A 20,826-nucleotide genomic window follows, 5' to 3' on the forward strand; every position below is an offset into this window, starting at 1 on the left:
AGTCATTTCCATCCTTTGCCACCAATGTATCAAACACATTCCACAACCTATGAGAAAATACAACACAATATAGCATGAAGAAGCCTATGTGTGCATACAGTTCAGTGACAGGTCAAAAAAAGTCAATAAAGTAAAAGTTTCATTATAAATTAGACAAACTAGCTGTTTTAGAGCAAATTATTTCTTTTTAAAATTCAATTAAATATTGATTAAGCATCTACTTCTGTGCCAGGTGCTCTAGCAAGCACTGGGTTTATAAAAACAAAAAATTAAGTAGTCCCTGCCCCTCAGGGAGGCTTACATTTTTGCTAAAATGTGATTAGTAGGCATCTAAGAACTTTCTCAGCTAAATATTCTCAGCTAAAAAGCACACAATCAAAGCAAACAAGGCTTTTGAAATTATAGGAAATATTAACACTTGGCTACATTATAACACCAAATTTTCATAATTGCTATTGACTGCTTTTGTGTTTTGGCAATACTCAGATATTGATTACTGATACTTAGAATGATTGGTCCATAACACCTGGCCTGACACTGTTTCTAAGAATAAAGATACTAAATTTATGCTAATACCCTGGCTCACTTCCAACACTTGTAAAGATATTAGCTTTCAAACATGCCTTACCTAATCCCTTCCACTAGTTCTAATGAAGTAAGATATTCTCTTTCCATTCTAAAAATGTTATCTGCACTAACCACAACATACTATTCAACATATTCAAGCCTAGAGTTGCATGTACCTAGGGGTTTTTGTTTGGCTGTACCTGTGACTTCATCAGTTTGGGAAATTCCACCCAGCAGTTCAGATGAGCAATTCACTTCTAACTAGAACTAACTAGAATTTAGACTCTAACTAGAATTACATTGCTGTTTGCATGTTTTCTCTACCTTTAGATCATGAGCTCCTTGAGTATTTTTCTACTTTCTTTATATCCCCATCACTCAGCCCAGTGTTTGGCATATAGTAGGTATTTAATAAATGCTTGTTGACTTGACTCCCTTGAGCCACTGAGAGTTTAAGTGGGTTGCCTTTGGTTACATAATTAATATATGTCAAGGCTGACCTATCTATTATTCCTTACTTTCATATTCAAACAGTAAAGGATAAACCTGCCTGAACATACCACTTAAAAGATAAAGACTGATGTTCATGAACAAAATAATCATCATATTTCTCACCTCCAAGCTCGTCTTTTCTATTTTTAAATATTAGCAGAACAGGCATCTCCACTAACTCTCTGAGCAGTTATTAGGCCACTAGTCCATTGGTTAGACTTCACCTAATATAAGGGTAAGTTATTAGACAACAACTCAAGGTTGGGAACGTAAAGTTAATCCACAAAACCAGGTTACTTATTTAAAATTGCATTTTCTGTACTCAAGGAGTTAACTGGCTTTACATAAGTAACCACCATATTCCCAGGGATGGTTTATTTACCTTGCCTCACCATGGAATCAATCTTAATGCCAACAAGGTTTTTTCTAATGTTTAGGGTTGCCAGAAATTCTACTTCCTTCATAAACATTAGTTCTTTGAGCCTTCTGCCATTTCAGGAGAGGTCAAGACAAGTTTTTTTTTCTTTAAACTATAACTTTAATGTTATAGTCAATGTGAATTCTACCTCAGCAAATCACTAGAATCCATCTCCTCTTCCCTATTACCATTGCCATAACTCTAGTCAGGCCCTCATTACCATACGTCTGAAGCATTGAGATTGCTTTCTATCAAGTCAGCCTCCTTCCACTCTCTTCATAAATACTCCTATCCCATAAACCTAGCATCCATCCTTCATATGACAGGAGACTAATTTTATGCATGAATCTGGATTGTGCATGGATTTTAAACAGAATTCCTCTGCTCAAAAATATACATTGAACAAGTTATGGTATATGAATGTAATTGAATACTATCATGCAGTAAGAAATGACAAAGGGGATGGTTCCAGAAAAACCTGGGAAGACTTTATGAACTGATGCAAAGTGAAGTGAGCAGAACCAGGAGAACATTTTATCCATTAACAACAATATTGTAATAAAAGCAACTGTGAAAATTTGGGAACTTTGGTCAGCACAATAATCAACCACAATTCCAGAAGATTCACAATGAAACATGCCTCTCACCTCCAGATAAAGAGGCAATGCATTCAGAGTGCAAATGGAGACCTTTTTTTGGTCATGCCCAAAATGGTCACAGGGAATTTTTTTATTTATAAAAAACAAATGTTTGTAACAGGTTTTTGTCTTGCTTTCCGAGGTAGGGTAAGGAAGGGGAAGAAGAGCTGGGAGAACAAGGCATCTTTTTTTAATAAAACAAAATTTAATTTAAAAAAAATCTTCAGTGGCTCCCCATTCCCTACTGAAATGAAAAATCATTAGCTTAGCAAGTCTCTCACAATCTGAAATCACCTTTCCTTTCAACTATAGCTAATACTACTGCCCACTATGAGCTGTGTTCCAGCCATTTTAATTACACCCTACCTCCAGTCAAAGCTATATACCTTGAACACTTTCCCTTTCCCTCTTTGCCTGTTGAATTCTTAAACATCCTTTGAAGTCACTTCTTCCATTTTTCCTCAATTGCCCTGATTCATAGCAACCCTTCCCCTTTTTAGGTTTTATGTGGCATTTTACTTTGTACATCTTTTATACATGTCTCAAGTATGATTTGATATTATAGTTATTTGTGTGTCATATCATCATACAAAACTGTGGGGACATCTTATATTAACTTAGCATCTCTCCCAGGGCCTAGCATCACGTTCTGCTTAGTAAGCACTTACTAAACATTTGTTTATTGAATTGAGTGTATTTAATCATTTTGGTAGTTGCTGTTTCCTTTCTGTTACCAATTTTCTCATAATCCAAATTAGATCTCTTGATTACTCTTCTAATTCTTTATCTTTCTCCACCTCCGTAATGGGCTAAACTACTCCACTACATAAAGAACTAGACTTTACCCCACTACATAAAAATTAGGTCTCCCAGTCACCAAGTAAAATGGATCATCCTCTCTTCCTTCTCCCATATTCTCTTTTTCACGTAGGTCAGGATTTCTTAGCCTTTTTGTGTGTGTCCTGGAACCCCCCCCCCCGGCAGTCTAATGAACCCAATGGACCTCTTTTCAGAATAATGTTTTTAATTACATAAAATAAAATACATTCCCGTTGTAAAGGGAAGAAATTGTACTGAAATACAGTTATCAGAACATTAAAAAAAAAACTCGTGGGCCCCTAAGAATTCCTAATTTTGGTGTAAGCATAGACAAATGACAAAATAAACAAAAGCTTGCTATCCTTAGGAACTTAACCTACTCGGTTTCCCTCTTTCCCTCCCCAGAACTTGCTGCTCTATACTCAGGCTGCTAATAAAACTCTCGTATACCCATTGTGTGTGTGTGTGTGTGTGTGTGTGTGTGTGTGTGTGTGTGTGTGTGTAGATCAGAGATCATCTTTTCCAGTGGTATGCTGCAAGCAAATTCATAAGCTGCAACAGATGAACATGGGAAAGAAAGAAGGATGATTCTTCCCTTGGACCCCTGACTACATGTCCTCAGACCATGCTGACATAGGTATACCCAGTCTCATACCTATATATTTAATACAGCATATTAATAAACTGCTAAAAGATTCTAAATTTTAAAAGTTTTTTCTATAGGAAAATTATAATGGGAAAAATGGTCTATTGCTTATTTTTCTCAGGACAGCCACTGAGATGGTACCATTCCCATCATCCCAAAAAGTAAGCATTTTTCTCAAGCAGAGAAGGAAGAAGGGCCTCTTTCATTTCCTCTGGATTCTCCCCTTTGCCCAGATTTAAACCATTAGTGAAGGGACTAGCTACTGGCTACTACCCAGGAACTAGCCTCTGGCTACAGGAGTGGGGCATCTGTGACTTCTAGCTCGTTTACAGTAAATGGGCCTAAGAAGGTTAGTGTGGGTGCCTGTGAAATGCATCAGATCACCATTCTCTTGACTCATCTCAACCACATACCCCTAATGTGAGGTTGTATGGAGGCTCCATGCCTGAGCAGCTTTCCACTGTGGCCTTGTGGAAGAATTGGACAAAATCATTTCAACAAACCTGAAGAAAGTGTGTCAAAAGCAAGGGAGTGAGGGGCAGCTAGGTGGTGCAATGGATAGAACACTGGCTCTAGATTCAGGAGGACCCGAGTTCAAATCCAGCCTCAGACACATAACACCAGCTGTGTGACCCTGTGCAAGTCACTTAACCCCATTGCCTAGCCAAAAAAAAAAAAAGAGCAAGGGAGTGCTCTTCAATCAAAATTATATCTGTACTCTGAAATCTGTCAATTATTTAACCTGCTAGACCATGAGCTCTAAAAATCACTGTTTTCTAAACTTTCAGCTCCAACTTAATACAGAGCTGAACAATCATAAAACTACTGACTTTTCCCTACAACCAAAGGGTACAAATACAACAGCAGCTGAGTGGTGCAACAGAGAGAGTGTCAGACCTGGAGTCAGGAAGACTCATCTTCCCGAATTAAAATCTGACCTCAGACACTTACTAGGTATATGACCCTGGGCAAGTCACTTAACTCTGTTTGCTTCAGTTCCCTCATCTGTAAATGAGCTAGAGAAGATATTCTAGTATCTTTCCCAAAAAAGCCCCAAATGGGGTTATGAAGATCAGTCACAACTGAAAAATGACTGAACAACAAAACAAATATAACCATAGATACAGAAATCAACAATGAGTTCTCATTTACTACAAAATACCTCCGCCCTGAATGATTTGTACCTCAAATTAACACACCTTCCTAGAATTGGAGAAATTACAAAAGTAGAAAGGCTGACAAAATGTCTAGATATACTTAATAAGATCGTTGTTCATCATGGGGGAAAAAACACAGTCAGATATTTTACAAAGTAAAGTACTTTTTTTTTCATTATTGCAAAATTGAGAGGTGGCATGACATCCTGGCTAACAAGCTAGACTTGGAGGCAGGAAGACTTAGGCTCAAGGTCCACTTCAGACACATACTAGGTATGGACCCCTGACAAGTCACTTAACTTCTCAGCATTCCAAGCAACTCAGACTATAACTTGGAGAATAGTTGCTATTCAGCATTGGTAGAGGGAGCTTCATCACTGGGCTGTCCCTGCAATAGTGAAATAATAGTTCTGGACCAAATGTGACTTATTATTACAGAATCTGACCTATGCTATACCTCTGGTGAAGCTAATTCTTAATTCATGTAAATTCTGGGGGTTTTTTATTTTAAAAAAAAAACTTGAAGGTATATACACAAGCAAGGACATGTAAACATCTAAAGAAATCAACCCACAGCTCAAATTTCCTTCCAAGATTGTCAAATGACTCATGCCATTCCAAACAACATGTTAGGTTCAACTTAAATAGACTATTGTTTCCTACAATCTGAAGCTCTCGGGCCACATTTCTTCTAAGGTTTCTATCTCAGTACATATTTGTTATGTTGTATATGATGATGGGTAGAAAGAAAGGAAAGTGGCATATTTATAAAAAGGTATCCCCAAGTACTATGTGAAGATCACTTTCATTTCTTCTGAATTGGATACCCCAAGGATTTTCCTACCCAGGGTTGTTAGACTTTTTGTGTTTTCAAAGTATCATTTGCTCTGATAAAAATTCTTATCTTTCAGTTAAATCTGGACTAAATGTTCTTCGCATTTATGGTTATGAATATGATTATGAATAATATTTTAGCTAAAATTACATTTATTCTTGCATGCAGAAAATATTTATTGAATACTTCCCTGTTTGCTATGTCCTAGGCTAAGAGCCTTGAAAGATACAAAAGCACAGAAGACTAGTCCCTGCCCTCTATGAGTTTGTCATCTAAAAGGGAGGTTAAAACATGCAGTAAAAGTAATTACAATACTCTCAAATTCTTATTCAAGGATGAGAAGTAGAGCAGATATAAGGTTACCTTCCCTTCCCTGCTTGCATAATGAAAACTCTTTGTGCTTTGAAATATGGTTTTAAACTCACTTTTTCATCCACACCCAATTTTCATTGGGATGCTTGATAAGAGTTAGTTTCAATACCTCTCAAAAATACCTTCCATTCAATTCTAGATGAAGAATTATTTCCATACTTGCAGATTTCCCGTGTAAAGAAATAGTGAAGATGGTTTGATGCCTTTGTGCCTGAATTTAAGAGTTTGCTTGGTATGTATCATGTAGATCCAAAAATAATGTCCATTTACAATTCAATGAAATGTTTTCCACTTCGTATGTAAAAGTAAGCACTTTAACTCTTCTTTAGAACAAATATTTTGCCCATTTTGGGCTATTTTTAAATCTTAAGAAAATGTGCAAGGTGATTAATAATAGGACACACAGATTGGCAGTGTCTCTCAGAATACTTACTGATCCATACAGCTCCCCTTTCTCATTCATTCCGAGGTATAGTCCACTGTCCACGCCTCGAATGCTGACCAAACCTACTGCTATGCTGATAAATTCCAGAATGCCTTTTTAAAAAAAAAAAGGAAAGAAAGAACAAGTCAATATGTACATAATTTCCTCAGAAATTTATAGACTCTAAATAAGCAAGAAGCGACATGAAATCTAGTTCACTATTTAGAAAATATCTTCCAAAAGTTAAAGAAGTATATTTTGATTGTAAAATAATTATACAACAGAATTAGCTTCAACCTGTTTTATAGTACGACAACCAAAAGATAAATCTTTAACATTTTCCCAAAGTATTAACTACAGTTTAATAATATTACACAACTTACCAGCATCCTGATTTGTGCCAAAAACAACAAATTCCCTGAATAAAATAATAGGAATGTAGATGGATGCCCATGCCTATGAATGCTAATTGTCCTGGACACAAAAGGAATTTTCTAATTAACCAAAATATTATTCCACAGATAGATAACTGAACACCATCAGGGAATTAAGCATATATCTAGTCATATGGATAAAGGACAGATTTCCCCTCAAAATGTTGTCTTGTGTACCCACAAAACATAACAGAAATTATCTAGATTATTATTAGTCTCAGAGAAAAACCACCTAGTTCCCTTATGCTGTTTTTCTAAAATGAACATTGAAAATTAGAATGTTCCTGTTTTTTCCTAAATATTACTACTTTTGTAAATTATTCATTTTTCTCCTACAGTTTATCTGAAATTCAAAGAGGTATGTGGGCAAGTCAGATAACACCACATTCTACACCATTTTTAAAAAAAGTAATTCTTTATTGAGATTCAATAAGCTGACATTAAAAGCCTACATTGTGCTGGGCATTGGGAATTTTTAAAAAATACCTAAAACAGTTCCTGCCCTCAACTCTCCTGGACACAGTCCAGTATCTTCACAAATCAGCATTAAACTTTGTCATTACCTTCCTTTACTGAAACTTGCTTCCCTACCACTACCCAGTCAAAGCACAGAGCTGGAATTTTACTGCAACAAACCTGAATGACCTTTCTAATTGGCTGTAAGGTGACTAGCTCACAATATCAATTGGGCAGGCAAATACAGAAGTAATATAATTGTACTCAGTCATTTCCTCGTTGATATAATAAATCTACAATGCACCATTTAGAATTGATGCATTCTAGCATAGTTTAATACTGAACAACTTACAAAAAGAAAACCTTCAATTATTTAAAATTTTAGTTACATTTAACAGTAAAAACTAAGTTTAACACCGTACTGTAGGCAGTCCCATGTGACTAATAAAAAAGCACTTATATGGATTTTTAAACAATTAATTTTGCATCTCTCACAAAATAGACTGTGTGGTAATCAATAGCAGACATGGACCACATAAATCTAATAAAGCCTAGGATAACACCCCAAGAGAAAATTTTGTATCAAAGCAATGTAAAGATAAAACCTGTTTCTTATGAGGAAGTATTTGTAATTCCTTTATGGTGTACACAGTACTACAAACACTGAAAGTCTACTATTTAGAGACTGTGTCTGCCAACATAGGTAATATATAAGTATCACACAGTTTAATGGAATTTGAAATACTGTGCAAGAAGAAAACATGAGAAATTATTTTTAAAATTATGTTTGTAATGTAATAAATTATGGATGAGAAGAGTACCTCGAATAAAGCCAGTTTATTGATTCCTCCTCATTTCACAAAGATATTGTAAGGTCAAATGAGGCAATATTACTACATGTGGGATGCCATTTTGTATAATACATACTCCTATGTTCAATCCAAGCAATTATTTTTATTTTATTGAATTATCCATATATATACAAGGTGTGCAGCCTAGATTTCTGAATGTCAAAGTAATAGAAATACTGCACCAAATGGCAAATATGTTTAACGGTCCCATTCTGCCAAAACTTTTTCAGCTAGTTAAAAACCACCAAAGATAGCATATGCCACAACTAATGTTCAACAATAGACTGTCTAAAACTACCCAGGGGGACTGGCTAATGTTCAGTTTTCATGGGAAATTAAAGCAAAAGAATCCCTTTGAGGGCCAACAATTCACTAGGTCAATCAGAAAGTACAGTTATGAAGTAAAAAATACATTTATTATAGTCTGATATTGTCTTACCCTTTAGGTTACATCAAACACTAACCAACTCTGTTCATTCAGTCTAATACATACAACAATAATGTAAGTTGGGGCAAAAAAAAAAAAACCCTGTCACCAGTCCTGTCTCTTACACCAAGACTACATGTCTGAAGACCATTACAATGATCGTTTGAGAAATGGGGAGGGGAGGGATAAACTCACATTATTATAGCACTTTAAGCTTATACAGTGTTTTCACATTCTAATTTGAGCCTCCCAACTATTCTGTGATGCAGGAAAAGAAGTGTTTGTTTCCATTTTATATGTACAGAAACTGTAACAATCTCACATAAAATAATTGTTTTTAATGTTTTTGTCACCAAAATTATCTAATAGACTTGTTACATTGTTATAATTCATATGTTACTCTGCCTTTAGCAGATACACAGGAACTGCTCTTTTGCTGCTTTTGATTCAATTAATGGGCAGAGGTGAAAGAACAGAGGACCCTGGCAATCTGATAGAATGATGAACTTACTCTATCCTCAATCTCTACCCACCAGTTTTTTTGGTGGTTTGTTTTTTGATCCTTTTGTTTACAGAGTTATCAGTGATAAACATAAAGGGAAGACATAGCTATTCACTGAAAGACATCTAGAGCATATGGCTACCTTTATATTTTGATAGTTACACAAACTTCATTAACGTACATCGTTCCAAAATTTCTCCAAAAACTAAAAAACGTTCTTTTTACTAGATTTACTTGTTAGATCAACTCAGTTATTGTATGTAGTATTTTGTAACTGAGTTATTTAATAGTATCAAAGTAAAGATAAAATACATCTTCATTGTCCAGTCTAATCACTGGGGATCTTGAAATAAGTATTTCTTGACAAGTAGGAAAGTAAAAGGGCAGTATGAGAATAGCATGCGTGTTGAGTAACTAGTAATGAGCACCCACATGTTTGAGATTAGAATAGGTCAATAGAATGAGTCAAAATATGTCTCCACCAAATGAACCTCACCCTATTCCAGCTCACTGGCCCAAATGAACACATACAAATGCATTGTACATCTTAGTCTCCCTTATAGCATAGTTATCTGTGTGCATGTCTCATTTTCTTCCATTAGATGGTGACCCCCTTCTGTTTCACTTCTGCCCCGACTCCCCAATCCTGAACACAATACTTTGTACACACTAGGTGACCAATGTTTATTGAATTGAACTGAAAAGTGAACCACCGATCTCAGAATTTCCTAGTCGTAAGTGAAAGTGGCCATCAATGGCCCCAATCCTTGCTTGAAAAAGGAATCTTCACTACACTGTACCCAACAAGTGGTCATATGAGCTCTACTTGGAGAACTCTAATGAAGGGAAGCTCATTACTTCCATCCTTTTCCATCCTAGATAGCTCTAACACTAGGAAGATTTTCCTGACACTGAGCCTCAATAAATTTGGACATTTTCCAGCCAACACTATGCATTGTTTCCAGCATTGTAAGTTAGAATTTCTTTCAAATTTCAGAAATTAATTAGCAATACATTTTATTCAATATAAGGGGGAAAGTTTTATTATATTCACCTTGCTCCACCAGGCTTATCCTTTCTACTAGCAATTACATTTTGTAGTTGTATAATTACTAGTAAAGGGTCACATGTAAATTCACCTCAGGAGAAATGTAAGGACACCTTTATGGGGAAGCAGAGAAACTATGTGTATTATCGAAAGTAAAAACTATTGCTGGATCCTCCCCCATATCCCTACTGGCAATGTTGCTGGGATAGGAAAAACAAAAGTTACAATTCAGATCCTACAATGTCCAAGCATGGTGAGATGGGCAATTCTACATCACACCTGGGTACAAAAAGGGCATCCTCAAGCATTTGTACACTAGCTTCTAACTCCACTGTCTCAGAAAATCAGACTCAGTATGGCAAAGATTGGGGGAAGGGGGCAGAGTTCAAGAGTCTATAAGGCATACCAAGTGACTGACAGCTGGATTAAAGACATCCAAAGACAGGTAGAGCAGTCACTAAGCTAAAATACCTTGAGAAGTATACTCTTTTCCCAAAGTTTACAAAATAGTTTCTGGAGCAATTTGAAGTTAAGCTTAAGGAGGAATAGAAAGGAGCAGCTATCCACTACATTTTTCCCCCAGCTGGTGTTTTTCTGGCATCTTGAAGCTATCTGCAATTGATATGAATGTGTTTTGAATGCCCACAAGTCCTTCAATAAAAAGCCAAATCATTTTGTGACTATATTTTTCCATCTAAAATTATTAATCCTAACATTAAATAAAATGACTACTTTCCTAGAACTAGAAAATTACATTTTCATTGTGGGGAAATAACACAACAAAAACTTGTCAGACATGGAAAGACCTCAAATTTGGGACATTTGATTTAATTCAACACCCACTTGAAAGCTAAAAGCCTAGCCATTTGTCTACATCAAATTCCAAACCACCTTAGATAGCTAAGTGTAGAATATTGGATTTTTTTTTGAGATTCATTTTAATTTCTTCTTTCTTGTTTCCATAACTCATACTTTATCATTCAACAAATTATGGTTTCTACCTTAAGTAAAAAACAAAGCATTCCCCATAATATTCAGGCACTCCTATTCCCTAGCTTATCCATGGCCTGTGGAGGAATTAAGGGAAGAACAGACAAGGTATACTACTGCCAGCAATGCACAGTCTCAGAGTGCAGCAGTTTTACTGAGTGAATTTACTTGTGACTCCACACCCCACTCCCACATCCCAGCAGTTGCAAGCGTAAGTATAGTTTCAATGAAAAGAATAATCCTGGAAAGTGGAAGAAATGTTGAGAAGGGTATTGTTTGTTTTTCTCTTTTGCACTGAGAAGGGTATAGCACTACTTTCTGAAGTTTGTTTGTTTGTTTGTTGGGGGGGAGGTTGAGGGGGAATCAAACTTAATAAGCTTTCTCCCTGCCTTGTGAATTTTCTTGTACTAATGATATTCTAAACATGCTCCAAAACAGAAGTTAAGTCTTTCATGGTCTAAATACCAACTCCTCTTTATCCTATCCATTTCTCATTTGAAACTAGAAAACTGTTGTCATTTCATATTTATTCCACTTTCCTGCTTCCTATATTTAGAATTCCTCAAATAAGGCGACTGAAAAGAAATACTACTTCTTACAGAAAAGTAGTCAAATAGAGTGAGAACAAACTGAAAATGAGGACAATACTAGAATGAATTGTTTTTGGTTTTTTGAAGTGTGTATATAGAGGGGCTCTTTTCTGGAGGTGTTTCAATTCACCACATCACAGCTTATGGTGTTATTTAGTTATTAGTGGTCTATAGGAATATGGGAATGGATACATCATCCAGTCCTTACAGCACGGAACGCCCTCTTTCTGCACCTCTTAGAATTCCTGACTTCCTTCAAAACTTAACTCAAATACTGCCTTTTATAGGACGGCTTTCCAAATCCCCCTAGCTGCTAGAGCCTTCTGTTCTAAGTTTATTTTCAACATAATTTGTATACATCTTGTATATATTGATTTCCCAACTAAAATATAAGTACCTTGAGAACCAGCACTGTGTTTTTGCCTTTTTGTAGCCTCAGAATTTAGCACAATGCCTAGCATATTGTAAGTGCAAAATAAAACTTGATTGACAGAAAGACTTCCAACCCTCACCCCGGAAAGGGTTTCAACATTATCAATAACATTTTCTTCATTAACAGACTATTTGACTTTAATCAAGCAAGTAAACTCCTTCGTGTGTGGCTGTTTGGTGTCAGACCAGTTTTTCTGCCTGCCCTAACTTTGGCACAAAACTATTTCCCCCATTCCCATTGTTCACATAAAAGTAGGGGGAAATGCTACATATTTCAACTTAGCTACTGGGAACCTGATTTACCCTCTTTCTGGGCCTCAATTTCCTCATCTATAAAGTGGACAAGATTATCTTGAAGGTCTCTTCCAAATCTGGCTATGAAGGTGTCTTTTGTCTGGAAAGGTAATACTTAATAGGCAAAAAGAAATATTCATAAAACAAAGGTTAAAAAGAGGTTTAAACTGTTTCCAAAGTCGAAATATTAAAGCTTGCTACCATATTGCATTATTTGTTCCCTGCCAAAACATCCATTTCCTCCTGTGTAGATACAGCTTTGATATCCTTGGTCATATCATATGACAAAGAATAGAATGCAGAAAAACACCTGTTCTCCACCTTCCAACATACACAATCTGGGACCCCATCATATGGTAGCTAAACCAGTTCTAGTATAACCAAAAGAGTTTAGAGTACACATTAGGATGGACCTAGAAGGTCCACTTGTACACTAAATCATTCAGCTTTTGATGCAGGCCTCTGATCTAAAGGAGCACGAGGAGATCAGCTCAGTTCTTGAGGCTGCTTCAGTAATGCAAGGTTGGTCCAAAGCATTCTGAATTCCCATGCCTCAGCTTTCTCTTTTCTTCTCATCTCCCCCTATTGTCCCCTACTCCTTTCCTCACAAAGCTCATCTCCCACTCTTCCAATCAGTCCCAGAGAAGATTGGGCCTTTCTGATTTTCTTCATTCAATCATTCATACCAATTAGACATTTACTGGAGTCATACTATATGCAAGGACTTGGGGGACCAGTTAAGCAGGTAGATAAGATACAGCTTTCATTAAATTTTTTTTAAAACCTCACATTTATATAGCAGCTTACAGTGTACAAAATACTTTAGTCACAACAATTCTTTTAGTCGGTAGTGTAAGTATTAATATGCCCATTTTTCAGTTGAGGAAATGAGATTCAGAGAGATTAATTTGTTCAAATACATAATAAATTGTGAGGCTGGAACTTGAACCCAAGTCTATTGGTCCAACACTCTAGCTTAAGACATCCTGCCTCTTGGGGTAGGAAAGCTTATGGTTTTTCCAAGTGAGTAGTGACCCAGAGCTACTCTGAACCATGCCAAACCTTAACTGGCTGAGCCAAGACCAGCACTTGGAGGGAGGGAATGGAGAATCTTGCTGCATTCTAATCCAACGTTTGGTAACCCTGATTAACACAGAAGCAAACAAGACTTCACGAAAAGACATTAGTGGGGAACCTTCAGCTTCGAGGCCACATGTGGCCCTCTAGGTTCTCAAATACGTCCCTTTGACTGAATCGACCTAGAAGTCCACAGGTTCCCCACTTCTGCGTTAAGACAATAATAACCAACATCAAATAGAGTATTCAGGCTATTGTAAAAAGATACAGTTTTAACTACTCTAGGAAACAAAGTGTAATGCTCTTGCTCACATAACTCGTTCATTTCCAAGGGAATTCCACCCATCAGGTTTATAGAATAAATGGCTGACAAACGCTAGTACATATTGTAAGTCAGAGCTGATAGCTGAAGCAAGTTCTACAATTTACTCAGGAGAATGGAGAGTCAGAAGCAATCATAAGAACTCCGAAGCATGGTGCATCTAGCTGGGAAGTTACTGAATGGCCAGGCTTGGAATTTGGGGAAACAGGGCAGAATACAGGAGGGGAGTTTAATATTTTCTGCCTTCTCCTAAAAACTCTAATGCCCATTAAATCAGTCCTCTTCCCACTGAAACAACCTTCATTTAACTTTGACTTAAGCACTGGTGCCTGTCTAACTGGTGTTCCATCTCTTAGTTTGTAACTCTTTTTTAACTCTATTACATCAGTTGACCTAATAGTAGCAGCAGTAGCACCATCTCTCTTGAAAGGTTAGCACCTAACTAGTTTCAGCCTCAATCGAGTCTCTAGACATTCTGCAGGCTAATAGCAGGTGAAGGCTAAAACTAACTTTCTGGTTTGCTTTGCACTGGACCTAACAATTATTTCTCAATCTTTTTTTTTCTTCTGCTGTTGGAGACTCCAATATTTTTTTAATTATTATAAAAGTCCCCTTTCCCCTAGGGCATCAATCAAAAGTAAATGTCAAGTTCCTTATCTATATTCCTAATCCATCAAGTTCCTTAGTTATATTCCTAGTGCTTCATCCCACCCCCAACATACACAGAGACACATACCAAAAAGAAAAAGAAAAACTTCAATCCTCCAGGCCCCACCCGATTTAAATCCCACTGCTGTCACAGCAGCGGCTTCTGCTAGGATTAGTGTCCCCTGCACTGCTGCTGCTGTGTCACCACCAGGCTTGCCAGCAGGAGCAGCAATTCCCTGCAGCTGTGTAGAGGTAGCTTTTTTTTTTTTCTGGAGAATGTTTCCTCCTCCCTGGTCTGAAGATACAGTTGAAGTGAAAAATGCACCTTCTATTTTTGTCAAAAAAAAAAAAAGGAACCTTCCCTTTATTCTCCCCCACAAACTTTTCTAGGGCATCCAAGAGAAACTGAGGATAAAGACCAAGTCCTCTGGGGGGGATGAGAGGGGAGGTGGAGAAGCTCCCCGAGGATTCAGATGCGGGGGGTGGAGTAAGGAGAGTAAAGAGGCGGGCAAGCTAGGAGATTCGAGGTGTGAGAAACTGCAGCAGGATCTCTACTCTCTCACTTCCTCCCTTCTTGCCTCCCTCCCCCCTTCAATCAGGTCCTCGTTCTCACTCCAGGAAGGGAAGCGCCTGTCACATGTAGGGGAAGAAGACTCTGCCCAAGGCTCTCTGCAGAGAGTTGCTATTATTGGGATATGCAGCAGCAGCAGCATGAGACAGCGGCAGGGCTCCTGTCACCCAGGAGTACAATTCCTCCCAGAAACCTAACCCGATGAAAGATTTGAGATTTAAATAACCCTCCCGCCTCATTGGCCCTCCCCCCACTGCACACAGACATCTATTCAACTCATTTAAAAGGAGTGAACATGAAGGGGTCGGAGACTAAAGAGGAAGGTGACTGCGCTTAGTTTGAGGTATCTTAAGAAATGCACAACCCTCACAGGAGGGCCCGCCATCCTTCCTATCCCTGGACACCACCACCACCACCCGCCGCCGCCATCCCACCAGGGGTTCGGGGAGGAAGACCCACAAAGACTACTTCTCTCTCCATCCTCTCCCTCCCCGGCCTCCTTGCAGGGTCCCCCCCAAACCCCCCACTTCTCAACCCCACGGTTTCAGTTTCGACTCTGAACGATCGGTTCTCTCTCTTCCCCTTCGCTGTAGCAGTCACCCTGGTGGTACCGACAGCCAAGTCCTAGGAAGAGGAGGTCACCTCTTGGGCGAAGCGTTTCTCTTGGGTCTTTTTTTTTAATGGTGTGCCTGCAGTACTCTTCTGCTGACGCAAGACACACGCCTCTCTCCTTCCTCCCCATCCCAGTCTCCCCTGCACCCCTTTACAAAGTTACTGAACTAACAATGACTCCATAGTGCCTGACAGATACCCTATACTGCAATATATTTTACACACACACACACACACACACACACACACACACACACACACACAGGAAGAGTAGCGCCCTAGTGCTTCACGGGTAGTGGAGGGGATGACATTTGGAGCAAATCATCTTTCACTGAGCTTAGACTGAATTGTACTGGAGGGGGCTGCGGGGCTTTCCGAAAGGCTTCTATACCTTCTGTATTATCAAGACAGACTGGCTAACATGCACACAATAAAACCTGCATTGCCCAACGAAACTGGGTGTATTAAAGGCCATCTCCCGTCCCCTGGGGATCATTCTATGAAAGGGGGGCGGGGACACTGAGGCAGAGGCGGGTGGTCGGGGAAGGACAGAGGAAAAGCTTAACCTCCAGGACTCCGAGGTTTTCCACACTGGGAAACTAACACGAGTTGTAATCCCAGAAACTGTTTTGACTATAGCATCCCCACATCTCCACGAACCTTATCTGGTTCCCTTTGTCCACCTCCGCCCCAACCCCAGCTCCCCTCTTTATGCCCCTCCCCCGAGCCCCTGCTCCCTGCACCGCGGCAAAAAGGACCCAGCGCAAAGCTCCCTGAACAGGCAGGCAAGACCCTTTAAATATGTGCCAAGACCTTCAGAAAGAGGTGAAGGGGATCTAGCAGAGGTTGGGGGAGCAAGGGAGGAGGGTCCCCCAAACCCTGGTATACATAGCCTACAGTTAGAGAATTAGCCATTCATCTAATGTGGGTGACACAAAAGAGAAAAACAAAGCTGACACTAAAAGTTTAGCACACACAAAAAAAGCATGAGCTTTGCCCAATGCTGCTAGAAATCTGCTTTTAAAAATAGATGTTTCAAATATGCGGTCACTACGGTACTAGACGGCAGCAGCTGATGGTACTCGAAGACAGGCAGAAAAGTGGAGTGGGAAAGGAGCGTGTTTAGGACCCCGCGGAACTCCTTGCTGCTGATGCTGGCGCTGCCGCCAATGCCGTAGCGGTGCCGGTAAATGTGCGAGCGCGAGCGCCGTGGCCCCGCGCGGCGGCAGCCGTGCACAGAGCAGGCACCTGCTAGGGACAACTTGAACCCCACGGAGAGGGGTTCCCGGGCACGCCAGCTACGTCTCACCTCCTCCGTGGTTAACTGCAGCTTTTGATGTCTGTGCCAAGTGCTTCCGAACCCACGAAAAAGGGAGCAGCTTAGGTCCCTAGAGGCAAGCAGCCGCTCACGCACAACACACACACACACACACACACACACACACACACACACACACACACACACACACACACACACTCACTCACTCACTCACTCACTCCCTCCCTCCCTCCCTCCCAGGGATCGTAGTATTAAGCTGTAAGCAAGGTGGCAGCCCCTAGCAGATATTCATCAATGTCTCTTTCTGTAAAGTTTTTCTCCTATCTGCAGCATTCAATAGATCCATTTTTTCATCTCTCTGAGAAAGCTATTTTCAAATGAATAGTCCAAAAGATATTTTGCAAAGCGAGGAGCTACAATTCAAAATTATTGGTGGTGCTTCCCTTGACAGGGAGAGGGAGCGGGCGGGGGAGGAAGGAACGTAGGTCTCGTGGCTCAGAAAATCCCTTTTTGCAGAAGCGGCTGAAGGAGAACATCCTGATAGAGCCTCCTTTCATACCTGTGAATATTCACCTCGCAAGCTCCGAATCTTCCATAATGAGCCCTACGGCTATCATCCCTCACAAGACTGGCATCATCTACAACCCATGAAGCAATAACGTATAGTTAAGAGCTTGTTCAACATCTGGCTGGGGGGGGGAGTTTCGGATCACCGCAGGACTTTCTTTTTACGACCTAGTTTAAGTACTGTCAGGTGGGTTCACTGAGAAGTTAACTCCTTCTAACAACCTGGCTGCCCAAACTGGCGCTTAGTTTCTATTTATTTTAAGAAAAGAGGGGAAAAAATAATTGGAGTCTCCCCCCCCCACCCCATACACACATTGTGACTCAGTTATTTTAAATCATCTTGTTGGTTCTTTAAGGTTGCACCAGCAGCAGCTCCAGGCCTATTTGACACGTGTGTGCCTGTGTGTGTGCAGGCACTTAAAAGTGGATGAAGCCACGAGACCTCCAGTCTGCAACCCTCAATGCTGAGTCACAAATAGCGTCCTCTGGAAATGAAATCTTCGGAATGCTCTTTAAAATTAGCTCACAGCTTTACACACATACACACACACACACACACACACACACACGAAATCCACTTTTTTATGCATTTTATGGCATTTAAAGAGTATAGGTCTTAAGTTGATACCTGCAAGCACAAACATTTTTATCTAGCCCTATGCCCTCCAGAAGTAATTTTCCCCACAAGCCTCTGACTCCACCACTCTGGGTCTAAAATATGACTTTAGTCCCTTAACCCCATAGGCCATTCAGGCGGACCTTACAATAGGAACAAACAATACAGTGGATTTGCAATTCAAGCAGTTTACTTAAATGAGCATTAATTTTCTAAAAAAGAAAGAAACCTCTTATTTTTGGTACAGGATGACGACCACTCCCTTCAGGAAACTGTATTTTTAAGTTTTTAGTGGTTAATGATTAAAACCTAGTAATTCTTGGAATTAGTCAGTTCAACAGAAACTTCCTAAGCACAACCTTCCCATGTATCTGATACCAAAAGAATTAAGATTTTGTTTCATATCCCTCCTCCTCTCCCCTCCAAAAAAAAAATGCTTGAATTGCAGCTGTACCAGCTGTAGACCTGCAATTCCGGAGGTATTTTCTTCTTAGCCGGCAAGCAAATTTTTTTTCAAAAACCTTCATTCTAATCCTTTTCCAGCTTCCACCAACACTGCCATCACCTTTTTGTTAATTATAACCAGATCATTTCATCACACGACCACTAAAGGGTTAATTGTATACCTACCAAATCTGCTGTGGTCTTGCCTGGTTCCCTGGATAGTACCATTGGGGAAGATTTCTAAATGAAATCCAGTCCTGCAGTATAGCTGCCTCCGCCTGAGAATCCCCTTTAAATGATCCAAGTCCGTGACTGCAGGCCCCCTGGGCAGACCCCCTGCTTCGGACTGACCCAGGTGGTCACTTAACAAAACCGGGCTATCCACCGGCAAAACTGGCACATTCCCAAAAGGTACTGCTGCATCCTGCACACCGAAATAGTTCCCAACTTCACCTAAGGGAGCCATCAGAAGATTCTGCTTTTAGAGAACAAGAATAAACAATAATGATGGTGTCAAACCCGGGAGATATTAGGCGAGGTATATCCAACTCCCCTCCCTTACTGCAGTTACAGAGAGAAAATGTTCTTTTCTTCAATCCATTAAATGCATAAATAAAAGTAATATGCTGTTTTCACTGGCACAGGTTCAAGGTCAAACCACTGATAGTCTAAGAAACCACCACTTTATACTCACACACTGACATATTTATAAACATATATATGTATTTCTATAGATCCCCAGCGCTTAGCAGGCAGTAAGGTCTTCATCCCATCCGACCGTAATGAGGAAAAAAATCCGTAGTTTCTCCATTTGGTTTGAGATCAGAATGACCATAGCAACTTAAATACCTAGGCGTTATTATAGGGATTTTTAAGATGCACAGGCTACGTCAGAATTTATGGATCCTGACTCCAGGAAGGCATGCGCTGTTTTTACTCTCTAACAGACTCTGCAGACATCAGCATGAATCCTTCAAGGGGAAAAAAAAAATCTCACGTTGTAGGCTGAGATAAATCCTCCCCTCCCGCCCCCCCTAAAAAGGAAAAAAAAGGGGGGGAAAAAACTTTTGACGTCCAAATCTATTATCCGGAATTCTCCAGCGGGTCAGAAGATGTCCATTGGCTTATAATTACTGACGACCAACAAGCAAAGGAGGAAAACGCACGAGTGTCTCTATGCCTTCTTGGCTGGCGTGAAACAGGTGTTGCTTCTGCAGGGCTCCCAGTGAAATGCTGAACTCCAGCACTGAGCTGCGGCTCTTGACTGTATATCTCCATCCAGCACGCAGAGTGGCGCAGGAAGAGGCATTGGGCTGGGTTTAAGGTAGTCCTGACTGCTTCTGGGAGCATTCTCCAAGGTCCTAGCGCTCACCCGTACCTGCTGCAATACAGAGATTCAGTTCTCGCTCTGGGCTCTAGTGGAGTAGTCTTACCGCGGCTCTGCGGCAGAGCAAACATTTCAAGAGGTTGGAACTTCGTTTGGGATGAGGAACACTTGCGAAAAAGCGAGGGAGAGACAGGAGGCAGTGCAATGCTATTGGAATCACAAGTGCTTTGGTTGGAAGATTTCTTGCTAGGATTCGCAGGCTACAGGAATCTTTTCTAATAACATAAACCGCAGGTTCATGCCTAAACTGAAGTGAATTTTCGGGTGGAATTTATAATTGTAAAACAAGATTTAAATATAGTAGTAGTTTGGGGGACGAAGAGGGACTGCTCTCACAAGAATGAACACAATCCCCAATTCCTCATCTAATCCTATTCAATTGCTTACCCTAAAGAATTGCAAGCAGGTAAGCAGGGTAATTTGTACTCAATGACTTAGATCACTGCCCCTGTTCATATTCTCTATATTTTCCGTTTGCTTTCTGTCTCTCTGTCTCTCTGTCTCTCTCTCTGTCTCTCTCTGTCTCTCTCTGTCTCTCTCTCTCTCTCTGTCTCTCTCTCTCTCTCTCTCTCTCTGTGTGTGTGTGTGTGTGTGTGTGTGTGTGTGTGTGTGTCTCTTTCTCTCACACACACACACACCCCACACGATATCATATTTGATTGCCATTTCTGCAGCTCCGGTATCTCGGCCACCAACTTTTGCAGCAACCCCTGCAGTCAGTCCTATAGGAGAGGCGCTAGTGAATTGCTGCTGGTCCAAGAGTTCAACTCTCACCCTAGAGGGCACTTTGGGGAAAAAGATCAGCATTGTCTCTTACCTCCCCCAAACCACGCCATTATTACCAATTGTGTTCATCCCGACCGCTAGGAAGGCTCCCAGAGCCTTGGGAGGGTATGAGGGGTATGAGGTTG

At 39.9% G+C, this 20,826-nt stretch overlaps 1 protein-coding gene across 1 annotated transcript in view; it reads right to left on the reverse strand.

Moving 5' to 3' along the window:
• Nucleotides 1-20,441, reverse strand: part of FGF9 (fibroblast growth factor 9) — a 42,906-nt gene extending 22,465 nt beyond the window's left edge. Inside the window, exons 1-2 of the mRNA XM_020968777.2 lie at nt 18,715-20,441; nt 6,378-6,481 (exon numbers count right to left, since the gene is read on the reverse strand). Of these exons, the coding sequence (XP_020824436.1) occupies nt 6,378-6,481; nt 18,715-18,994 (384 nt within the window). The 5' untranslated portion in view covers nt 18,995-20,441. The remainder of the gene's footprint in view (nt 1-6,377; nt 6,482-18,714) is intronic.
• Nucleotides 20,442-20,826: the final 385 nt, after the last annotated feature.

Source organism: Phascolarctos cinereus, unplaced genomic scaffold, assembly GCF_003287225.1.
Source record: "Phascolarctos cinereus isolate Bilbo 61053 unplaced genomic scaffold, phaCin_HiC Scaffold_726;HRSCAF=1367, whole genome shotgun sequence".
NCBI classification, from domain to species: domain Eukaryota; kingdom Metazoa; phylum Chordata; class Mammalia; order Diprotodontia; family Phascolarctidae; genus Phascolarctos; species Phascolarctos cinereus.